General features: G+C 39.6%; 1 protein-coding gene across 1 annotated transcript in view; it reads left to right on the top strand.

The window, feature by feature from the left end:
* Positions 1 to 18,370, top strand: part of Rev3l (REV3 like, DNA directed polymerase zeta catalytic subunit) — a 138,874-nt gene that overhangs the window by 100,085 nt on the left and 20,419 nt on the right. The window contains exons 20-26 of the mRNA XM_051164469.1: positions 3,783 to 3,901; positions 6,288 to 6,406; positions 8,648 to 8,789; positions 9,202 to 9,446; positions 10,456 to 10,564; positions 14,617 to 14,823; positions 16,914 to 17,023. Coding sequence (XP_051020426.1) covers positions 3,783 to 3,901; positions 6,288 to 6,406; positions 8,648 to 8,789; positions 9,202 to 9,446; positions 10,456 to 10,564; positions 14,617 to 14,823; positions 16,914 to 17,023 — 1,051 coding nt within the window. The remainder of the gene's footprint in view (positions 1 to 3,782; positions 3,902 to 6,287; positions 6,407 to 8,647; positions 8,790 to 9,201; positions 9,447 to 10,455; positions 10,565 to 14,616; positions 14,824 to 16,913; positions 17,024 to 18,370) is intronic.

Raw genomic sequence — 18,370 nt, 5'->3', positions numbered from 1 at the left:
GTGTTTGGGCGAGGCAGCCCTCGGGTGTACTTGTTGGTTTATTTAATTGATTGTAGGAGGTAAGAATCAAAAGAGTGACTGAGGTTTGTGTCCTAGATTAGGGGTGTAGCACAGCAGTAGAGTAGCTATCTGAAGTGCTTGAGGTTTTGCGTTTGATCCCTAGCATCAGAGAGGTGGAGGGAGAAAAGAAAAGGAAAGGGGTAGGGAGGAGGGAAGGAAGGAGACCTCATAGCCTTTCAGAATCATTGCTGAGACTTTTATTAAGCAACAGAGTGCAACAGAAGGGGTATGTGTGGTGAGATAGCACAGCAGTATAATGCACAGGTTCTGAAGAAAAGACTCCCTGGGTTCAAACTCCGGCTGTGCCCCCTTCACCCTGTGGAATGTCAAGCAAATTACCTAACAGATCCATGCCTTGATTTACTCATCTGTAAAGTGGAGATACTAGTAGAACTTTCAGAGTGATTGCAGTGCTCCTTGTAAAGGAGTACACACTGTGTGAGTGTTGTTGCTAACCTAGTGAGACAGGGAAAATTTGAACATGGTCTCTTTAGCATAAAGAGAGAAGCGAGAGTTGTGTGGGTAAGTGTACATGGCCTTCAGGGTGAAGAGAGCCTTGTTTAGAGTGCTGCTTGTTCTTTACCACATGCCCTGGGACAAGATGCATTGTTTCTAAGTAGAATTTGCATAATACAAAATGAAATTTATAGTGGGCATGCTAAAGTTAAGGAAGCAAAGTTGGTAAGGTTCCTAGAACTTGATACAATGCATACATTCACTAAATCTATTGTTATTTTTATTCTCAATGAAACTGGACTCAGTTGTCTTTGCTCTAAGGAACTCTCATAGTTTTTCATAAACAATTAAGAGAATTTCTCTCCTGACTACCTCAAACTTTGGGAGAAAATTGTATATTAAAAACTGTCGTTTGGGGCTGGGGAGATGCTTCTTCAGTAAGGTGCTTTCTGCACAGCATGAGGACCTCAGTTGCATCCCCAGCACCCAAGTACAGGCTAGGTGTGGTGGTAGGCACTGCTGTCCCAGCCTGGGAGTTGAGGCAGGAGGATCACTGGAATTTACCAACAAGCTGGCCTTCATAAATCAATCAGTACAGGGTTCAGTCAGAGAACGTCTCAAAAAATAAGGTGGAGAGCAATTGAGAAAAGGTACTTGTGTCAACCTCTGGCTCCCATGTCCACATGTTCAGTCGCACATACACACCCCCTATTACAACCTCTCTGGGGTTTTGGTTTGTTTTTCAAAAAATAACTAGTTTTTCAATGGACTTTTTGGGTTGGTTTGGTCTGGTTTGGTTTAGGGTAGGGTCTTACTGTAACTTAGACTGACCTCAGACTTGTAGTTTTCCTGCTTCTATTGTGTGTGTATAGGGATTACACCTAGCAGCAATGGACATTTTTCATGCTAAAGGAAAAAACCGGAAACAAACAGAAGTACTGTAGCGTAAGGATTAATAAAAGCAGCCCCTGCAATTCCTAAATTAAAAGAAGGAGGGTTGTTGTTTAACTATTCATAGCCCTGGCGCATCCTGAGTGACACTCAGTGCAGGGTGTTACAGGAGTTGGAGGCTGAGGAGCTTCTTGCAGGAGACGGGTAAAATGGCAAATTTCAAGGAATATGGTTTCTAGTTTTAGGTTTTTGAACTGTCAGTGTTGTTAGGCTTTGCTGGATGGAATAAAAGTTGCTGCAAGCAAGTAACTGGAATAAAGGTCCCGCATTTATTGAACAGTGGATATAACATTTCAGTTCAGATTAAAATTCAATAATTGATATGAATAGAAATATGCCTGGAAACTTGAAGAACTTCATGATTTATCCAAAATTAAAACACTGATTTTCACTTCATCACCAGTGGAACCTGATGTAGCTGGGGCTGGAATTCACCCACCGTCTTCTACTCCGGTTAGACTTCATTCACCGTCATCTCCTGTTGGTTCTGTGCTACTTGAGATGGGCAAAAGCCATTTCCTCTAGTCCAGGCCACCCTGGTGTACAGTTAAGAACCCTATCTTTGCTGGCCAGTGGTGGTGCACGCCTTTAATCCCAGCACTCGGGAGGCAGAAGCAGATGGATCTCTGTGAGTTCAAGGCCAGCCTGGTCTACAAAGCAAATCTAGGACAGCCAAGGCTACACTGAGAAACCCTGTCTTGAAAAACAAAAAGTAGAGTCCTTGGAGGCTGGATTAAGAGCACTGGCTACTCTTCCAAAGGACCCAGGTTCAAATCCCAGCACCCACAACTGTATATAATTGCAGTTCCAGAGAATCTGACATCCTTACACAGACATAAATGGAGGCAGAACACCAATGTAGATGATGATGATGACACTGTTAAAAAGAACCCTATCCTTTAATGATGTCCTTGATTTTTCTCATCAAGCCCATAAGTTTAGTTCAAAGCAGTATTCACCAGTTTCCTTTCCAACCACCTCAGTTCATCAAGCCCATCAAGACTGAGTGTACACTCTTCCCTTCTGGCCTGGCACGGCAGTCCCACCAGACGGAAATGATCAAAAAGCTGGCAACAGAGTCCATGTCAAAGACAGCCCGTGCCCCTGCACCCCACGTGAAGACTGAGCTGCCCATCAGCTATATCTTTGTAGGAGGCCGAGGTCCAGTCTGCATGTAGTCATTGGTTGATGCTTCAGTCTCAGGAAGCCCCTCTGGGCCCGGATTAGTTGGCTCTGTTGGTCTTCCTGTCATCTCTAGGTCCTTTTCTCCTTTCCCCCACTTTCCACATGACTCCCTAGGTATTGACCAGTGTTTGGCTGTGAGTCTCAGCATCTGTTTTGAGGTGCTACTGGGTGGAACCTCTCAGAGGACAACTCTGCTAGGCTCCTGTCTGCAAGTATAGCCGGGTATCAGTAGTAGTTTCAAGGGTTGGCTCTCTCCCATGGGCGGGTCTTGGGTGGGGCCAGGCATTGGTTGGACATTCCTTCAGTCTCTGCTCTGTCTTTATCCCTGCACGTCTTGTAGGCAGGGTGAATTTGGGTTGAAGATTTTGCAGGTGGGTTGGTGTTCCCCTCCCTCTAAGAGATTTGTCTGTTTAGAGGGTACCCTTTTCAGTCTCTATGGCGCCTGCTACTAGGACTCTCTGTTAGAGTTCCCCTTGTAGCCTCCTAGGAGCCCACCCTGACTTAGGTCTCCAGCTGTATTAGAAGGAATTACATTCAAAGTACATTTTCAAACTTCGCTGAAATGTTTTCATTGAGAAATATTCAAATTAAAACCGTTTTGGATTTTCGTATAGACAAAAATAAAAATAAATATACATAATTTTCTCTTAATATCCTGGCTTCCACATCTGTGGAGTCAGCTATGGAGCAGAATGCACGTGTACTAAATAGCTGTGTGCATTGTCCTTGGTGTCATAAACAACCTGGCGATGTTCATGGATGTCTGGATGTAGCTGTGCGAAGTCTCACGCAGACACTAAGACATTTTATATAAGGATATGCTGGAACCGCCTCACCGGTACCAAGGGCAACTATATATACTGCATAGAAAGAGGAAGAGAACACCATGAGTCTTTTTAAGCATATTGATTTTACAAAATGTCTACATGAGTTAAGAAAGAAAATTGGATTTTGCTAGTTAAAATAATGAGTGTCCCCTTATTCCAATATGAAATAGATTGAATCAAATTTTATCTTTAGTTTTAATTCTTAATTATTTTTATTGTTCTCATTTTCTTTGGCATAATTTACCAAAAAATCTGCTTCTCTGTGAGTCTTGACACATCTGCATTATTTTTTTTTTTTTTTAGATGACAAAGTTGAAAACAGATTTGCAACGGAAAGAGATGAGTATGGATCAGATACAATGAGTGAGATAAACATTGTTGGCAGAATTACACTAAACCTGTGGAGAATTATGAGAAATGAGGTAAGGTACTTTATCTAAAATGTTTGGAAATAAGATTAGATCAGTGTAACAGTTTACCCATTACAGAGCACTAGCATAAATTCTCTATGCTTTGTGATTTATTTTTTTGTATGTAAGTAAAGTTGCAAAACAATTTATAAAATGACAAAATAAAAAAGAATTATACATTTATTGTTTTTCTATTATGTCTAACTTAACAACTAGAAAAATGAGTAATCTCAGAACCTAGGAAGGTAAGGCAGGAAGATCTTGAAGCCAAGGCTAGCCTGGGCTGTATAACGAGACCCTTAAAAACAATAATGTCTACAACTATAACAAAATATTGTGGTATTTGTGTTCAATGTTGTAGAATTTTCCTCATTAAGGAAATCTAGTCTAAACGGGGCATAGTGACTCATGCCTTTAAGCCTAGTACTCAGGGAGGCAGAGGCATATGGATTTTAAGGCCAGCCTGGTCTACAGAGTGAGTTCCAGGACATCCAAGGCTATACACACAGAGCAACCCTGTCTTGAAAAGCCAAAAGGAAGGAAGGAAGAAAGAAAAAAAGAAAGAAAGAAAAGAAATCCAGTCTAGACTTAGGAAGGAAAGTCTCATAATAAATACATCTAAATGCTGGGCAAATTAGGAGAGAAAATATTTGAAAATTGTTAATAGCATTCAGTTGGATTTTTGGGCTTTTGGGTTAAATGATTTCAACAAACTGTCGGGTTAATTTGCAATCCTTTATAGAAATATTTATTTCACACAATAAAAGTAAGCTTGTGGGGCTTACTAGAATGATATTTACATCTTTAATGTTGCTTTTTTTTTCTTAGTGAAATATAAGATTCCTACTTTAAGTTGGTTGTTTTTAGATTTTCGACTTTGGGTAATAACAGCTAAAATGTTTAGATGAAAATTCATTCTCCAGTGTCGTCTCCTATTTGAGCTACTTTTTGATTATATGCTTTGTATGTTTTCCTCGTTGTTCACTGATGTTGTGACTATCCTGGATTTATGTGAAACAACCGACTCTCCAAGCTTGCTGGAACGTTATCACATGCTAATCATGCCAGATAAGGCAGTGGGTTCGTTCTTTATATAAAACTTAGGTAGCCTCAGTTTTCTTCCTGTTTGCTCTTTGTGCCATAAGCCAGAAATTATGCTCACATTTAATCTAATTTAAAACTGTGCATTCAAGTGCAGTTGTATGGTGTATGAAGATTGCTGTATGCACATGTCTGTGGAAGCCACAGGTCAACCTTGCATATCATTTCTCAGGAACATCCACCTTCTGTCTTTGAAACAGGGTCTCTCATTGGTCTAGAGCTTTCCCTGTCCCCAGCACTTAGATTACAAGCTGTGCTACAATTTGACAATTGGACAATTTCCATAAAATCCTGAACGATAGTAGTATCTTGTATCTCAGCCATTCTGGAATATCAAGACTTTGGGCCAGAGCTGGCCTTGAGTATTAATTTCATACCAAGACATGAAATTATGTTTTCTGTATTTGAACAGTTCTAAAGGTTCCTTTTTAGTCTTTGTGTCTTTTATTTGTTTCTCACTTGGCAATTTGTAACTTGTGTGATTTTTCTAAACATAACATGTCTGCTATTCCCACTGGACAAGTCCTTAATGATAAACCCACTGCCTTCTAAATAATAATTGTTATTAGATACATATTAGCTACTTAAAGGAATATATGACTGTTACCCTGAAAACTGGATACATTTACGGAGCTTCTAGACCATCAACTTGCTCTTGGCTTTCAGATTTTGTCACGTGGTCTGTCAGGACAGAGCACAGAGTAGTAGATCTGACCATTTAGATCATTTAGTTCCCTCTAAGAACTTGATTTACCTGTATGTTAACACTCTGTTTTCTAGTCTTATGCTAATGGTCCCTCCCATTATTTTCGTCTTTCCTCATCGGCTGCATTCTGAGAAAGAGGTGTGGATTTATTCTCCACAGCACTAGCTCAATCTGTAATGCATGTGTTATACTCACTGCTTTGAAGGTGGGCTTATTCGGCTCTTGGCAGTGTCTTGGCAGCCCTTCCTCCTTTAAACTTGTTTGGTTTTACATCAACTCCATGGCCTTTTCTACTTTTTTCAGCCAACCAGAGAGACAGGGAAAGAGGAGGCATGGGTGTGCACTTAATGCTGAACTGTGCCATTTTTCTGGGGATGACAGAGATCTTCAGTAAACGAGACAAGTTTGGGTGACTGTACTGAAATGGGGTTGATATTAAATTTTACAATTAGGTTTCATATATGATATATTCTAAGTAGTATCAGGACTTTTTAAAACCAAATGAGCTGGGGTTGACTGAAAAATCAACAAATGTTCTACTTAAATGTAAGAATAATTATAATTCTGCCTTACACTCCTTGTTTGTTGCAGGTTGCTCTGACTAACTACACTTTTGAAAATGTGAGCTTTCATGTTCTCCATCAGCGTTTCCCCCTGTTTACTTTTCGAGTCTTGTCAGACTGGTTTGATAACAAGACAGATCTCTACAGGTAATGTTTCACCGCTCTCTAGAGGATACTGTCGCTTTTTAATCATTAGGAGCTGGAGAGAGAGCTCCAATGCTAAAGCCCTGGCTGCTTTTAAAGAGAACTCAGGTTCAGTTTCCAGTAACCACAAGGCAGCTCACAGCCGTTGTCTGTAAGTCCAGTTCCTGGGGAACTTTAAGTCCCAGGTGCCCTCTTCTGGCACCTGCAGCCACCAGACACACATGGTAGACAGCCACACATGTCAATAAAGCTACTGTACATGTAAAATAATAAATAAGTTAATTTTAAAAATAAAATTAAAAGTTAGTGTTGAGCTTTACATTATATACAATAACACGCAGACACTTAAAGGCTGTTGTTCCGTGACTTTGAGTCTATGCCTTCACTCTAACCAGTACCCTATCGTGAAGGAAGGAACTGCTTCTCATAAATACTAATTAAGTCTCTACAGCTGATTAATTTGCCACTTGTAGAACTTCATATAAATGAAAACATTAGTAATCTGTTGCTTTTTGTTGGACTTCTTTGATGAAACTCGATATAATTTTTTAAAATTTGTAACTGTTGTGAGATTCAATTGCATGTTGTTCATTCTTACTGTTCAGTACTGTTCATCTAAAACACACAACAGTTTATTCATCTCCTAATAGATACCAGTGTGAGCTGTAGCTACTATGAATAAAACTATTATAAGGAAGTATGTACGCAAGTCTGTGTGAACATACATTTTTATTTCTATAGTTGATGGATTTCTGGGCCATTTAGTTGCTAAGTGTCTATCAGCATTGTCTGTTTCCTTTGGTAGTTCATCTACTGCAAGTCTGCTGGTGATACATTTCCCAAAACTTAACTTATCAAAAGAAAGAAAGAAAAAATAATTTTGACTGACATTTTACTGTCTCATTCTAGAGAGATTTTGTTTTGTGTTTTTTAACCACTATAAAGATCTTGTTTCTGATAAGTCAACAGTCATGTACATTTTCTAATTGGCCCAAGTCATTTGCTTTATTTCATTCTTTTTAAAGACAGGATCTCTGTACACAGCCTAGGGTAACCCTGACTCTAATGTTGACCATCGTGGCCTCAGACTTGGCATCCTCCTCCCTCAGTCTCCTATGGGTGGGGTTCTAGATGTGTAGAGCCACACCCATGCCATTGTTACTCTGAGAGTAGAGTGGATTCACGTCTGGTCCAGCCTTGGTCTTTGGAAGTTCCTGCTGTCTGGGGCACAGGGATGAGCTTTCTCAGCATTCTTATCCTCAACACAGTGGAAAAACCATCTGCTTTATGTAACTACTAGTTTCTGGGTCCAGACAGGTTTCCTGCCTGTCTCCAGAGGCTGCGTCTTCGCAGCCGAGCTCCTTTGCTCAGCATCTGTGAAGGGAAGTGCCCTGCCCCTTTCTCAGCAGCTGTCCGTCTTCTGTTTGATCAGGTCTGTGTGGGGCACTGGCAGACACCAGGCTCCAGATGTCTCCTAAGCACCGCTACCCTGATAGGACTTAGATTCTAGAAGAAGGAAAAAGAAAGCAGTCATCCAGTATTTAAAATTGAGTGCATTTTGGCTTATTAAAATACAACATTAAATAGTGGTAAAGATGAAAACGATACAGACTTTAAAAGCAACTCCCACGTGTGTGAGAAAACAATTTTACTGAAAATAGATTTTTAAAAAATACAATATATTATTATGGTTTTCCTCTTCCCCAGCTCCTGTCACTTCCCCACCCACCCAGCTCCACACCCTGTCTCACTCATGGTTTCTACTAATCTTCCGTTCCCTTTTGAGGAACCTCAGGGAAGTGAAATAAAACTACAGCAAGGACTAGACTTGGCATCAGGTTCTTCACAGACAAGTTAGGTTATAGCTCAGTGATAGAGTTCAAGGAAAAAGTAACATTTATATTCAACTTAACATTAAAAAAACATATTTGATGATTTGCTTAGGGATGGGACAGTGCTCTAAATGCATGTCTTGCCAGCTCTAGTTATATGTTATCCAGGATAAATACGTTTTTGCCAAGGGGTATGGGTTAGCTAAAATCAAGAAGAATTTCAAACTAATTACCCTTATAATACTTTATCATAAGTACTATCTTAAATATGATGTATTATTGCTAAGTTTTATTCCCTGAACATTTCTGGCATTCAGCTTCTTAACATACTTTATTTAAAGTTACATATTGTGACTCTCCCCCTGAGTAACCTCACTTCACCTGTATTCATGCATGGATTCTTTCTTGACAGATGGAAAATGGTTGATCATTATGTTAGCCGTGTCCGTGGAAATCTCCAAATGTTAGAACAGCTGGACCTAATTGGAAAAACCAGTGAAATGGCAAGGCTTTTTGGCATTCAGTTTTTACATGTATTAACAAGAGGTTCACAGGTAGAAATTTTTCTTGTACACTTTAAAGTTCTTCATAAGTGAGATACTTATTTTTGACCTGTTTGAAATGATTGGATTTTTAAAACTTTGTATTTGTTATCAGTAATTTTGAACCTTGGAGTATCATTAGACTCACCCCTCAGCAATAGGAAACCAAAAAGACAATTCTACTCATGTTTTAGATTTTTAAGTTTGGCATCTTCCAAGTCCTAATGGATAATTTTTATATAAAATTAACATAAAAATGAAGAACTTGAAAATCAATTTTAATGATACCTTGAAATTGACTAAATAATAATTACTGTAATGTAGAAAACCATATGATCAATCTGAAGGGGGCATATCTACAAAACATTACCATATACTCAAGTGACATCTATATTTTTATTTAAATAACCTTTTATTTTTACAGTACCGTGTGGAGTCGATGATGTTGCGTCTTGCTAAACCAATGAACTATATTCCTGTGACACCTAGTGTCCAGCAGAGATCCCAGATGAGAGCCCCACAGTGTGTTCCTCTCATTATGGAACCCGAATCTCGTTTCTATAGCAACTCTGTTCTTGTTTTGGATTTCCAGTCACTATATCCTTCAATTGTGATTGCATATAACTACTGTTTTTCCACTTGCCTTGGCCATATAGAGAATTTGGGAAAGTAAGATTTCTTTATACATTTATAGTCATGTCATTGTGCCTTATATGCATTAAGATGATAGACTTTTTCCATCTGTCTCTGTACTTCGCACTGTCCTTAAGAAGATGAATTGGGTTATAGCACAGCTAACCCACTGCTGCAGGTGGCATCCTACCTGACATGCATTGTGATGTGGTTAATTCAGCTTTGTGGTTGGATGGCTCATGAGACAGATCAGCCTTACATCTTGCTGGTTTATTCTGCATGAATATCAGTGGTCTTTAGAAGGAGAATTATTGTTATTAATTCAGCTTCCAGTGCAATGCTTTGAAAATAGTGCTTTAATTCCGGCTGTCACTTCCTCTTGACTTAGAAACATGCTGTGATTTTTCAAAAGATGGAATTAACTCTTACAGTTTGTTAATTCGTGTAAGTTCAATGAGAATAACATTTTAAGTTGTCAGAGGAGTGGATGTGTTTTCTTGGATTACAAGAAATACAGAATCTTCTTTTTAACAATTGTGTGTACATGAGACCAGGTATTGTGATCTAGTCCAGTACTCTCTTTCACAGGGAACACTTGTGGAAACTGTGTTGGAATTACTTATCTTAGGTAGCTTAATATAACATGATTATATGTTGAGTTGAAATTTTGTATGTTAGTGTATTTTTAGTATAAACTGTAAATTACTGCCATTTAAGAAATGCTTCTTTCACCTGGTGGTGGTGGTGGTACATGCCTCTAATTCCAGCACTCTGGAGGCAGAGGCAGGCATATCTCTAAGTTCAAGGCCAGCCAGGGGTACACAGAGAAACCCTGTCTCAGAAAAAGAAAAAGGCAAAGAAATGCTTCTTTTCTTTTGTGCACATATGAAGAATATTTATTAATGAATCAAGTAAGCATATTACTAGCTACATGAATTCATGTTTAAATGTCTGAAAAACAAGTTGTGATGAAATTAGAGAGATGCCTAAAAGTTCTATTCTATCATCTGAAAAAGTCCCTGCTTAATATTTTCTTTCTTAACAGGTATGATGAGTTCAAATTTGGCTGTACCTCTCTAAGAGTACCTCCAGATTTACTTTACCAAATTAGGCATGACATCACAGTGTCCCCCAATGGAATAGCTTTCGTCAAGGTAATGCTCTATTGTAAATGAAAGGAATCAACTGTCTTTAAAAAAACAAACAGTGGTTTAGGTATTTTTGGCACATAGGGCCATGCTACTTGAAGACTTTGATCTCATAAAATCAAAGCCAAAAGCTTTTGAGAAATCACCTTGGAGAAAAAGAACCATCTTGCTTTGGCTGAATTTAGATTTAAAATATTCTAATTGCTATATTTTAACTAATGAAATATTGGAGGAAATAAATATGCATCTATAGCACCTACATTCTGCTATAATCTGACAGGCGTGCCTAGCAAATTGATGGCTAAAAGATGTTATCTGGAAAAATTTTAATTGTTTTAGTGTATATATCCTACAAATGTTCTACATTATTTCTAATTAAATTGATACTATCTTAGACTCTAATATATTTAATGATTACATTCTTAAAGAAGACATCCAAACAAGGTCCCATTATTCTCTGTATGCTTCTCCTCAAAAAAGATGGGAGAAAGCTTTCTAATTTAATAAAGAAAATAGATTTCAGAGGTTATATTACCTCTCAAATGCCAACTTCATTTCTCTCCTATTTCTCAAGCAGTGAGTTGACGTACTCTACAGCTATGAACAATGTTTGATGGCACAGGCACACCCCAGCAGCCCTCCAGTTCATTCTGCTGTACTTATGAAAACATCATTCTCTGTCAATTAAGAGATAATACTAAGCTTTAATTAAAAATTTAGATGTGAAAAAAATTTAATAAATTCACGGTATATTCCTTTCTTAGAAATTTTTGGAATAGAATATTTCCAGTGTTGATGTGGATAAAGCCGGAGAAATTGGAGAGGTTTGGGGCTAGTTTTTGTTGTTGTTTTGGGGTTTTGTTTGTTTTGTTTTGTCTCCCCCTGTGTAGAAAAATTCATTTTCAAATAACATTTCTGCATATTTGGTCATGATTCTTTTATGTTATGTCTTAAAACATTATGCCTTACTGAGAAAAATAATCAGGAAACCTATTCTTAATAGGGGGTAGAACATGGGAATAAACGTAGCCACAGAAGTGAAGGCCTTGCCAGTAAAAATTACAGAACGGTGATGGAGCATGGTGACGCACCTTTTAACCCCAGCATTAAGGGGGCAGAGGTGGGCAGATCTCTGTCAATTCAGGCTGTCCTGGTCTGTATAGCAAGTTGTAGGCCAGCAAGGACTACATTGTAAGACCCCCGCCCCCATCTAAAAAAACAAAAATTATAAAACACTGAAGAAAAAAAGAGAAGAATGAGAAGACAAGGAAACTTCACTCTAGGAGAGAATTAATATTGTTAAAATGACATAACATCAAAAGTAAACTGCATGTTTAATGCAATCTCTAAGAAAATACCAATTATCTTTACAAAACTGAAGAAAAAAAAAAAAACAACACCTGAATACAAATGATATCAAGTAATAAAAGCCAATCCTAAGCAAGAAGAGTAACAGTAGAGGGGAGAGCTCACAAAACCGAATTTCAAATACACTACAAAGCCAAAGTAACAACAGCTTCGTAGTATAGTATTAGCACACAACAGTATGTAGAGCGGTGGGATAAAATAGGGAACCTGGAAATAAATGTATGTGCTTAGCCATCTTCCTGACAAAGAAGGAAAAGAGTTACTTCAACAATAGGGAAAGTACTTGTCCAAATGTTAAACTGAAACTGGCTCCCTCTGCCTTTCATTCAATGTAGAAATCACCTGACGGACTAGAGATGTGGCTCAGCGCTTAAGTCACTGGCTGTATTTGGTCCTGACTATTAAACCCATATCTGGTTTACAGCTGCTTGTAACTCCAGTTCCAGGGCATCTCATGCCCTTTTCTGGGCTCTGTGGACATTGTGTTCAGACACACAGGCAAAACACTCATTCACATAAAATAAAAATAACATCAATCAACAAGTTAAAATCACCTGTAAATGTTAATTAAAGGCCTAAAACTTTGAAAGTGCTACAAAAAAATTGTCAGAGAAACACAGGTAAAAGTCCTGAGTAGGACTCAAATCAACAGTTAACAAATGGGATTACGGGGCTGGAGAGATGGCACAGAGGTTAAGCACATGAACTGCACTTCTGGAGGTCCTGAGTTCAATTCCCAGCAACCACATGGTGGCTCACAACCATCTGTAATGTGATCTGATGCCCTCTTCTGGCCTGCAGCTGTACATGTAGGCAGAACACTATACAAAACAATAAATAAATAAACCTAAAAAAAAAAAAAAACAAATGGGATTACATAAGATTTAAAAGCTCTACAGCAAAGTAAACAATCAAGAGTAATCATAAGTAAAGATAACAGCTTAGGGAGTGAAAGAAACCGCAACAGGATTAACATCCAAAATATATAAAGGACTCGAGAAATCCAATACCAGATGAAGACATAATCCAACCACTAAGTAAGCCTATGGTCACAAAGAAATAGCAGTGGCCAAACAACAGTGAAGAGGTGTGGAGCGTTTCAGCCATCAGGAAATGTAAGTCAAACAGCACTGAGACTCCTCCTCACCGCAGTCAAGGCGCTGTCATCCAGAAAACGGCAGAGGCCGCCAGCAAGTGTGAGAGGAGTAAGGATGCCTTATTATACACAGCTGGGTAGGAGATTAAATTATACAACAGCTGTGGAAAATGCTATGAAGGCCGCTTTCTAACTCAACCACCACCACTGCCTAATCCGGCATCACGTCTGGGTGCAGACCAGAAAGTAAGTCAGTATACAAGAGATAGCTACATACCTGTTCACTGCTGCACTGCTAACAGCAGCTGAGTCATAGAATCAGATGAGTGGATTAAGAAGAAAGTGTGCTGCATACATGCAATAGAGTTGACCGTAACAAAGAATAAAACCATGTCATTTGCAGAGAAGTGGATGGAAACTGGAAGTCAGCATATTAAGTAAAATAACCCAAACGCAGAAAGACAAATGATTGTGCAGGCTTGGAGGAGACCTTAAAGTCAGCAGGGTCTACTTGGGAAGGCTCAGGGAAGGGGAGCACTAGCAGGAGCAGGGAGTGCTCATAATCATGACGACATAGCACAAAATACAGAGGCTGTTACAACTAATGTGCACTAATGATTACAGTTTTTTAAGTGATAGAGCAAAAAGGGAGAGTTAAGTCTGCTTCAAAGGGTACACCAAATGAATTAGAGGCCAGACTGTGTTTTCCTTGTCATGTGTATGGGTTATTTGCTTAAGCTCCCATTAATAGCATTTTAGAAACCTGATTTACATTTTGACCTAGTATGTAAAACTCAATGAAAATATTTTTTTAATATTCAGAAGTGTGATTTTTTTAATTGTTCAGTTTGACATGCGTTATTTTGCACGTGTCTGTGAATCATCAGTTAATACTGTTTTGTGGTTTTCATTCCTACCCGAGTTCTCATAAATCCTCCCTAAATATTGATTAATACAAATGATTTTTTTTGGCAACAACAAATGTTATCACCTCATTATTCATCCCCTCTTCCAGATTGCTAATAAATATAGGCCGGAGGGGATGGCTTAGTGCTCTAAGCATCAGATTTGAGATACCTAGAGTCCCTGGAACTGCAGGTTTGAATGTCAGCAGAGTCAACCCAGCTCATCACTCTTCCAAGGTAGATAATGGAGTTCCATGCAGAGCACTGTGTCGGGTCCTTAGGGTGAGAGCCTGAAGCACTGAGGTTGGTTATGAGTGATACAAGGCCCATATGTCTTTCTGGAAGGATGGGGGTGTCAATCAAAGTTTGAGCAGCACTTGCCTCTGAATTTGCTGTATGTATCTATGTACTACTTGACATCCTGCCTCCTGGACTTCTCGGAGCTCACACAGAAGTGCTGCATTCGATTTTTAAACAGCACAGGACCCTTGTAGAAGAAAAGCTCTTCAAAAGAAGTAAACTGTGACGATTGTGTGTGACAGCTACTTGTCCTGTGCCTATCTGTTAGTAGCATGTTTCCGTTTAGGTCAGTGGCCACTGCTGTACTTGTTCCCTTCTTAGTTGCCTGTGTGCGTGCAGACAGGACTGGAGGGCTTCATACATCTCTCTCTCTCTCTCCTTTATGACAGCCCTCAGTGCGAAAGGGTGTTCTTCCCAGGATGCTTGAGGAAATTTTGAAGACCAGATTCATGGTAAAGCAGTCAATGAAAGCTTACAAGCAAGACAGAGCCCTGTCGCGCATGCTCAACGCACGTCAGCTGGGACTAAAGCTGATAGCAAACGTCACATTTGGATATACATCTGCTAATTTCTCTGGGAGAATGCCGTGCATCGAGGTAGCGCATTTAACAAGAGATGATCAAAGTAGTTTTTGTTTTGTTTTTAAGCTTTGGACTTCAGAGTTTCATTTCCGTGATGTACTAGCTTTTCTTAAATTGGGTCTATAAACATGCATCTTTCTGAGTATTTGTGAATTTTCTCAGAAAATTCTGTTCTCTTATTTCAATAATAATTTTAAGCTCTCTATATATTTTTACATTTATTAGCGTGAGGTTTCAGTGTCAGCTTATAGTAGGGTTTACAGTAACTTTGTTACTAACTAATTCCTTTTAATGTTGTACTGTTTTGTTTTTACAAAACAGAGTTTCTCTGTGTAGCCTTGGCTGTCCTGGAACTCCCTCTGTAGACCAGGCTGGCCTCAAGTGCTGGGATTGAAGGCGTGCAGCACCACGCTTGGCTCCTTTTAATATTTCAATAGAGACCTAATTATAGTAAGGTTGACTTATCCAAATGTTACATTAAAGAACAATCATCTCCTGGTCTGGGGAGATGGTTCATCAGTAAAGCACATACTGTGTCACATGAGGGACCCACATGAGCGGTCAGCAGCCTGTTACATGTGGTCTCGGTGCAGGAGGAGCTTACTGACCATCTATGTGCACAGCTCCAGCTTCCGTGGGAGACCTTGTGTCAAAAAAAAAGGTGGAAAACAATTGAATAAGACTCCTAATGTCAACCTCTGGCCAAAACAACACAAACACACACACACACACACACACACACACACACACACACACACACCATGTACATACACCATACACAAAAAGTAAAACCTTCCATATTTGTTAGTGAAAGGGGAAAAAAAAAAAGGTAAAGCCTTCAGTTGAGTTGATCACCTGCAGTTGAAAAGCACTTTTCACAGAGTAAGACTAATTTCTTCCTTTTGTTTTTCTTTTTTTTTTTTTTTCTTAATCCAAGTGAAATGTTTGCTCCCAGTTTTATTATCTATTCCGTTTCTCAGTACAGCTTTAGACAGCTTTCTAAATACTACTCGACCCTAGATTTAGTTTGTTAACTTCAACTATAGCCACAAAAAGGGAAGTATCATTGTTACTGTTGTTTGGTTATTTACAAAAAAAGACAAAAATGGTTGGTTTTATTTTAAAATTGCAAAGGGAATAATCAATTAGTTTGCATGGCAGTCTTCTATCTTTTAACCTCAATAAATATAAATAATAAATGAGCTTTATAAATATAATACCAGTACAAATAAGTTATTAGAAGTGCAAAAAAAATTCCCAAAATATATGTTTAAATTATATAGTCTCCTTAGTTTACCAAACTACATGATCTTATGAAGATGTGTCTTACACTGTTTAAGGCCTAGTATCTCCTACCAGCACGTACCATGAGCCTTACTGAAACTCCACTGGTCACATTGAGAGGACCCTGTGGGCATATTTATGTACCTACTTGTTTTAAATTGAACACTATTAGTATTTTTTCTGTTATACAATAATGTACAATTTTTACTTAGTTTTCCCAAACATTATGTATAATTAATCAGATTTAATTTCAGTACTTAAGTACATTATCATAAATGACAGAAAATTGAGAGAGATACACATACATTTCTCATTCTTGGACCAAACACCAAGTAATTTGTGTCTTGGTTGGTTATGTGAGTATAAAATATGGGCTTTGAAAAGCAAGAGCCAGGCACATACCTGTAATCCCAGCACTCCAGAGGCAGAGGCAGACAGATCTCTGCGATTTTGAGATCAGCTTGGCCTACAGAGAGACTTCCAGGACAGCAAGGGCTCTTACACAGAGAAACCCTGCCTCCAAAAAAAAAAAAAAAAAAATGGCCTTTGAATAAGCAATGCTTATTCTTCCAAGAATCAAATGTACCTGTGTGCCTTGTAAAACTGTACAATCCATTTTAGTACTTCCTGGTATATTCAAAGGCAAGTCTATAGTCATCAATTCTTTTCAATTCATTTTTTAACTTTGTGATGACATTGGTATTTTGTTTTTTTATATTATTTCATTTCTAGAAATATGCCATCATTAAAGTTTTAGTATTACTAAAGCTGTTGGCTTACTGAGCTATGTTGAATCCTTTCCAATGTGTTTATACCAACAGGTTGGCGATAGTATTGTTCACAAAGCCAGAGAGACCTTGGAGCGAGCAATTAAGCTCGTGAATGACACCAAGAAATGGGGTGCTAGGGTTGTCTATGGTGATACTGACAGGTAATAGACTTGGAGGTTTGTAATTGGGGGTTGGGGGTGGGTTCTTTTTTTCTTGTTCATTTTTGTTTTGTTTACATTTATTCATATTTTCTATTTGGTGTTTAAAATAGCTTAGGGGAAACCCTTTTAAATGTATATTCCTGCATCAGTCTTCGCATCCTTATGATCTTTTGGCTGGATAATTCTTCTGAGTCTCTGTATTTAAGTCCCTTAAAAAAGAAGTAGTGGCAGCAGTAGTAACAGTAGTAGTGGCGGCAGCGGGGGGGTGGTGGTGTGGTGGTGGGGGTGGGTGTGGTGGTGGGGTGGGGGTGTGTGGTGGTGGTGGGGGTGTGATGGTGGGGGGGGGGGTGTGTGATGGTGTGGTGTGGGGTGGGTGTGGTGTGGTGGTGGTGGGGGTTGTGGTGGTGGGGGTGTGATGGTGGGGGGGGTGTGGTGGTGATGGTGGTGGGGGGTGTGGTAGTGGTGAGGGGTGTGATGGTGGGGGTGGGGGGTGTGATGGTGGTGGGGGTAGTGGTGGTGTGTGGGTGGTGGTGGTGTGTGGGGTGGTGAGGGGTGGTGATGGTGGTGGGGGGTGTGGTGTGGTGGTGAGGGGGTGTGTGGTGGTGGGGTGTGGTGTGGTGGTGGTGAGGGGTGGTGGTGGGGGTGTGATGGTGGGGGGTGTGTGGTGGTGATGGTGGTGGGGTGTGGTAGTGGTGAGGGGTGTGATGGTGGTGGTGGGGTGGTGTGGGTGGTGTGGTGGTGTGGTGGCAGTGGTGGCGGCGGCGGCGGCGGCGGCGGCGGCAGTGGTTGTAGACGACAGCTGCAGGCTAGGGAGATGGCTCAGAGTGTGTAAGAACATCAACTGTATGACCATGAAGACCAGGATCTGGATTCACAGTACCCACATTAAAACTAAAGATGGACATGTGGGGAACGCCAGCACTAGGATGGGCAAAGACAGGGACGTCTCTTGGGTTTGCTGGCTGCTACCATAGCGGGAAAGGAGACCGCCTCTCAGAACAGAGGTCTGGGACCGGGGTGGGGGGGGGCAGTGCTTGATATTATTTAGGCTATATGCTGTTGGAATTCACACTCTTAGGTAAAAAATTGTCACCAACTAGTCAGTAACTGAGACGTAAATGTGAACTCCATGTTTTGATTCCCAGCAAATGTTTTCTCTCTATATCATATTTCACAGGAGATTCTAATCAGTGAACTGTGTGGACAGTATCACTTTGATCATCATTCATTACTTGATCTATGTAAGAACAATACATTTAGAATATGCATTCTAACAAGAACAGAGAACAGTAGCACTCCATCCCAGTACAAATAAGTTATTAGAAGTACAAAAAAATTCCCAAAATA

Source organism: Acomys russatus, chromosome 21, assembly GCF_903995435.1.
Source record: "Acomys russatus chromosome 21, mAcoRus1.1, whole genome shotgun sequence".
Classification (NCBI taxonomy): Eukaryota; Metazoa; Chordata; class Mammalia; order Rodentia; family Muridae; genus Acomys; species Acomys russatus.
Note: the sequence above shows the minus strand (reverse complement) of the source record. Positions and strands in the feature narration are given on the sequence as shown.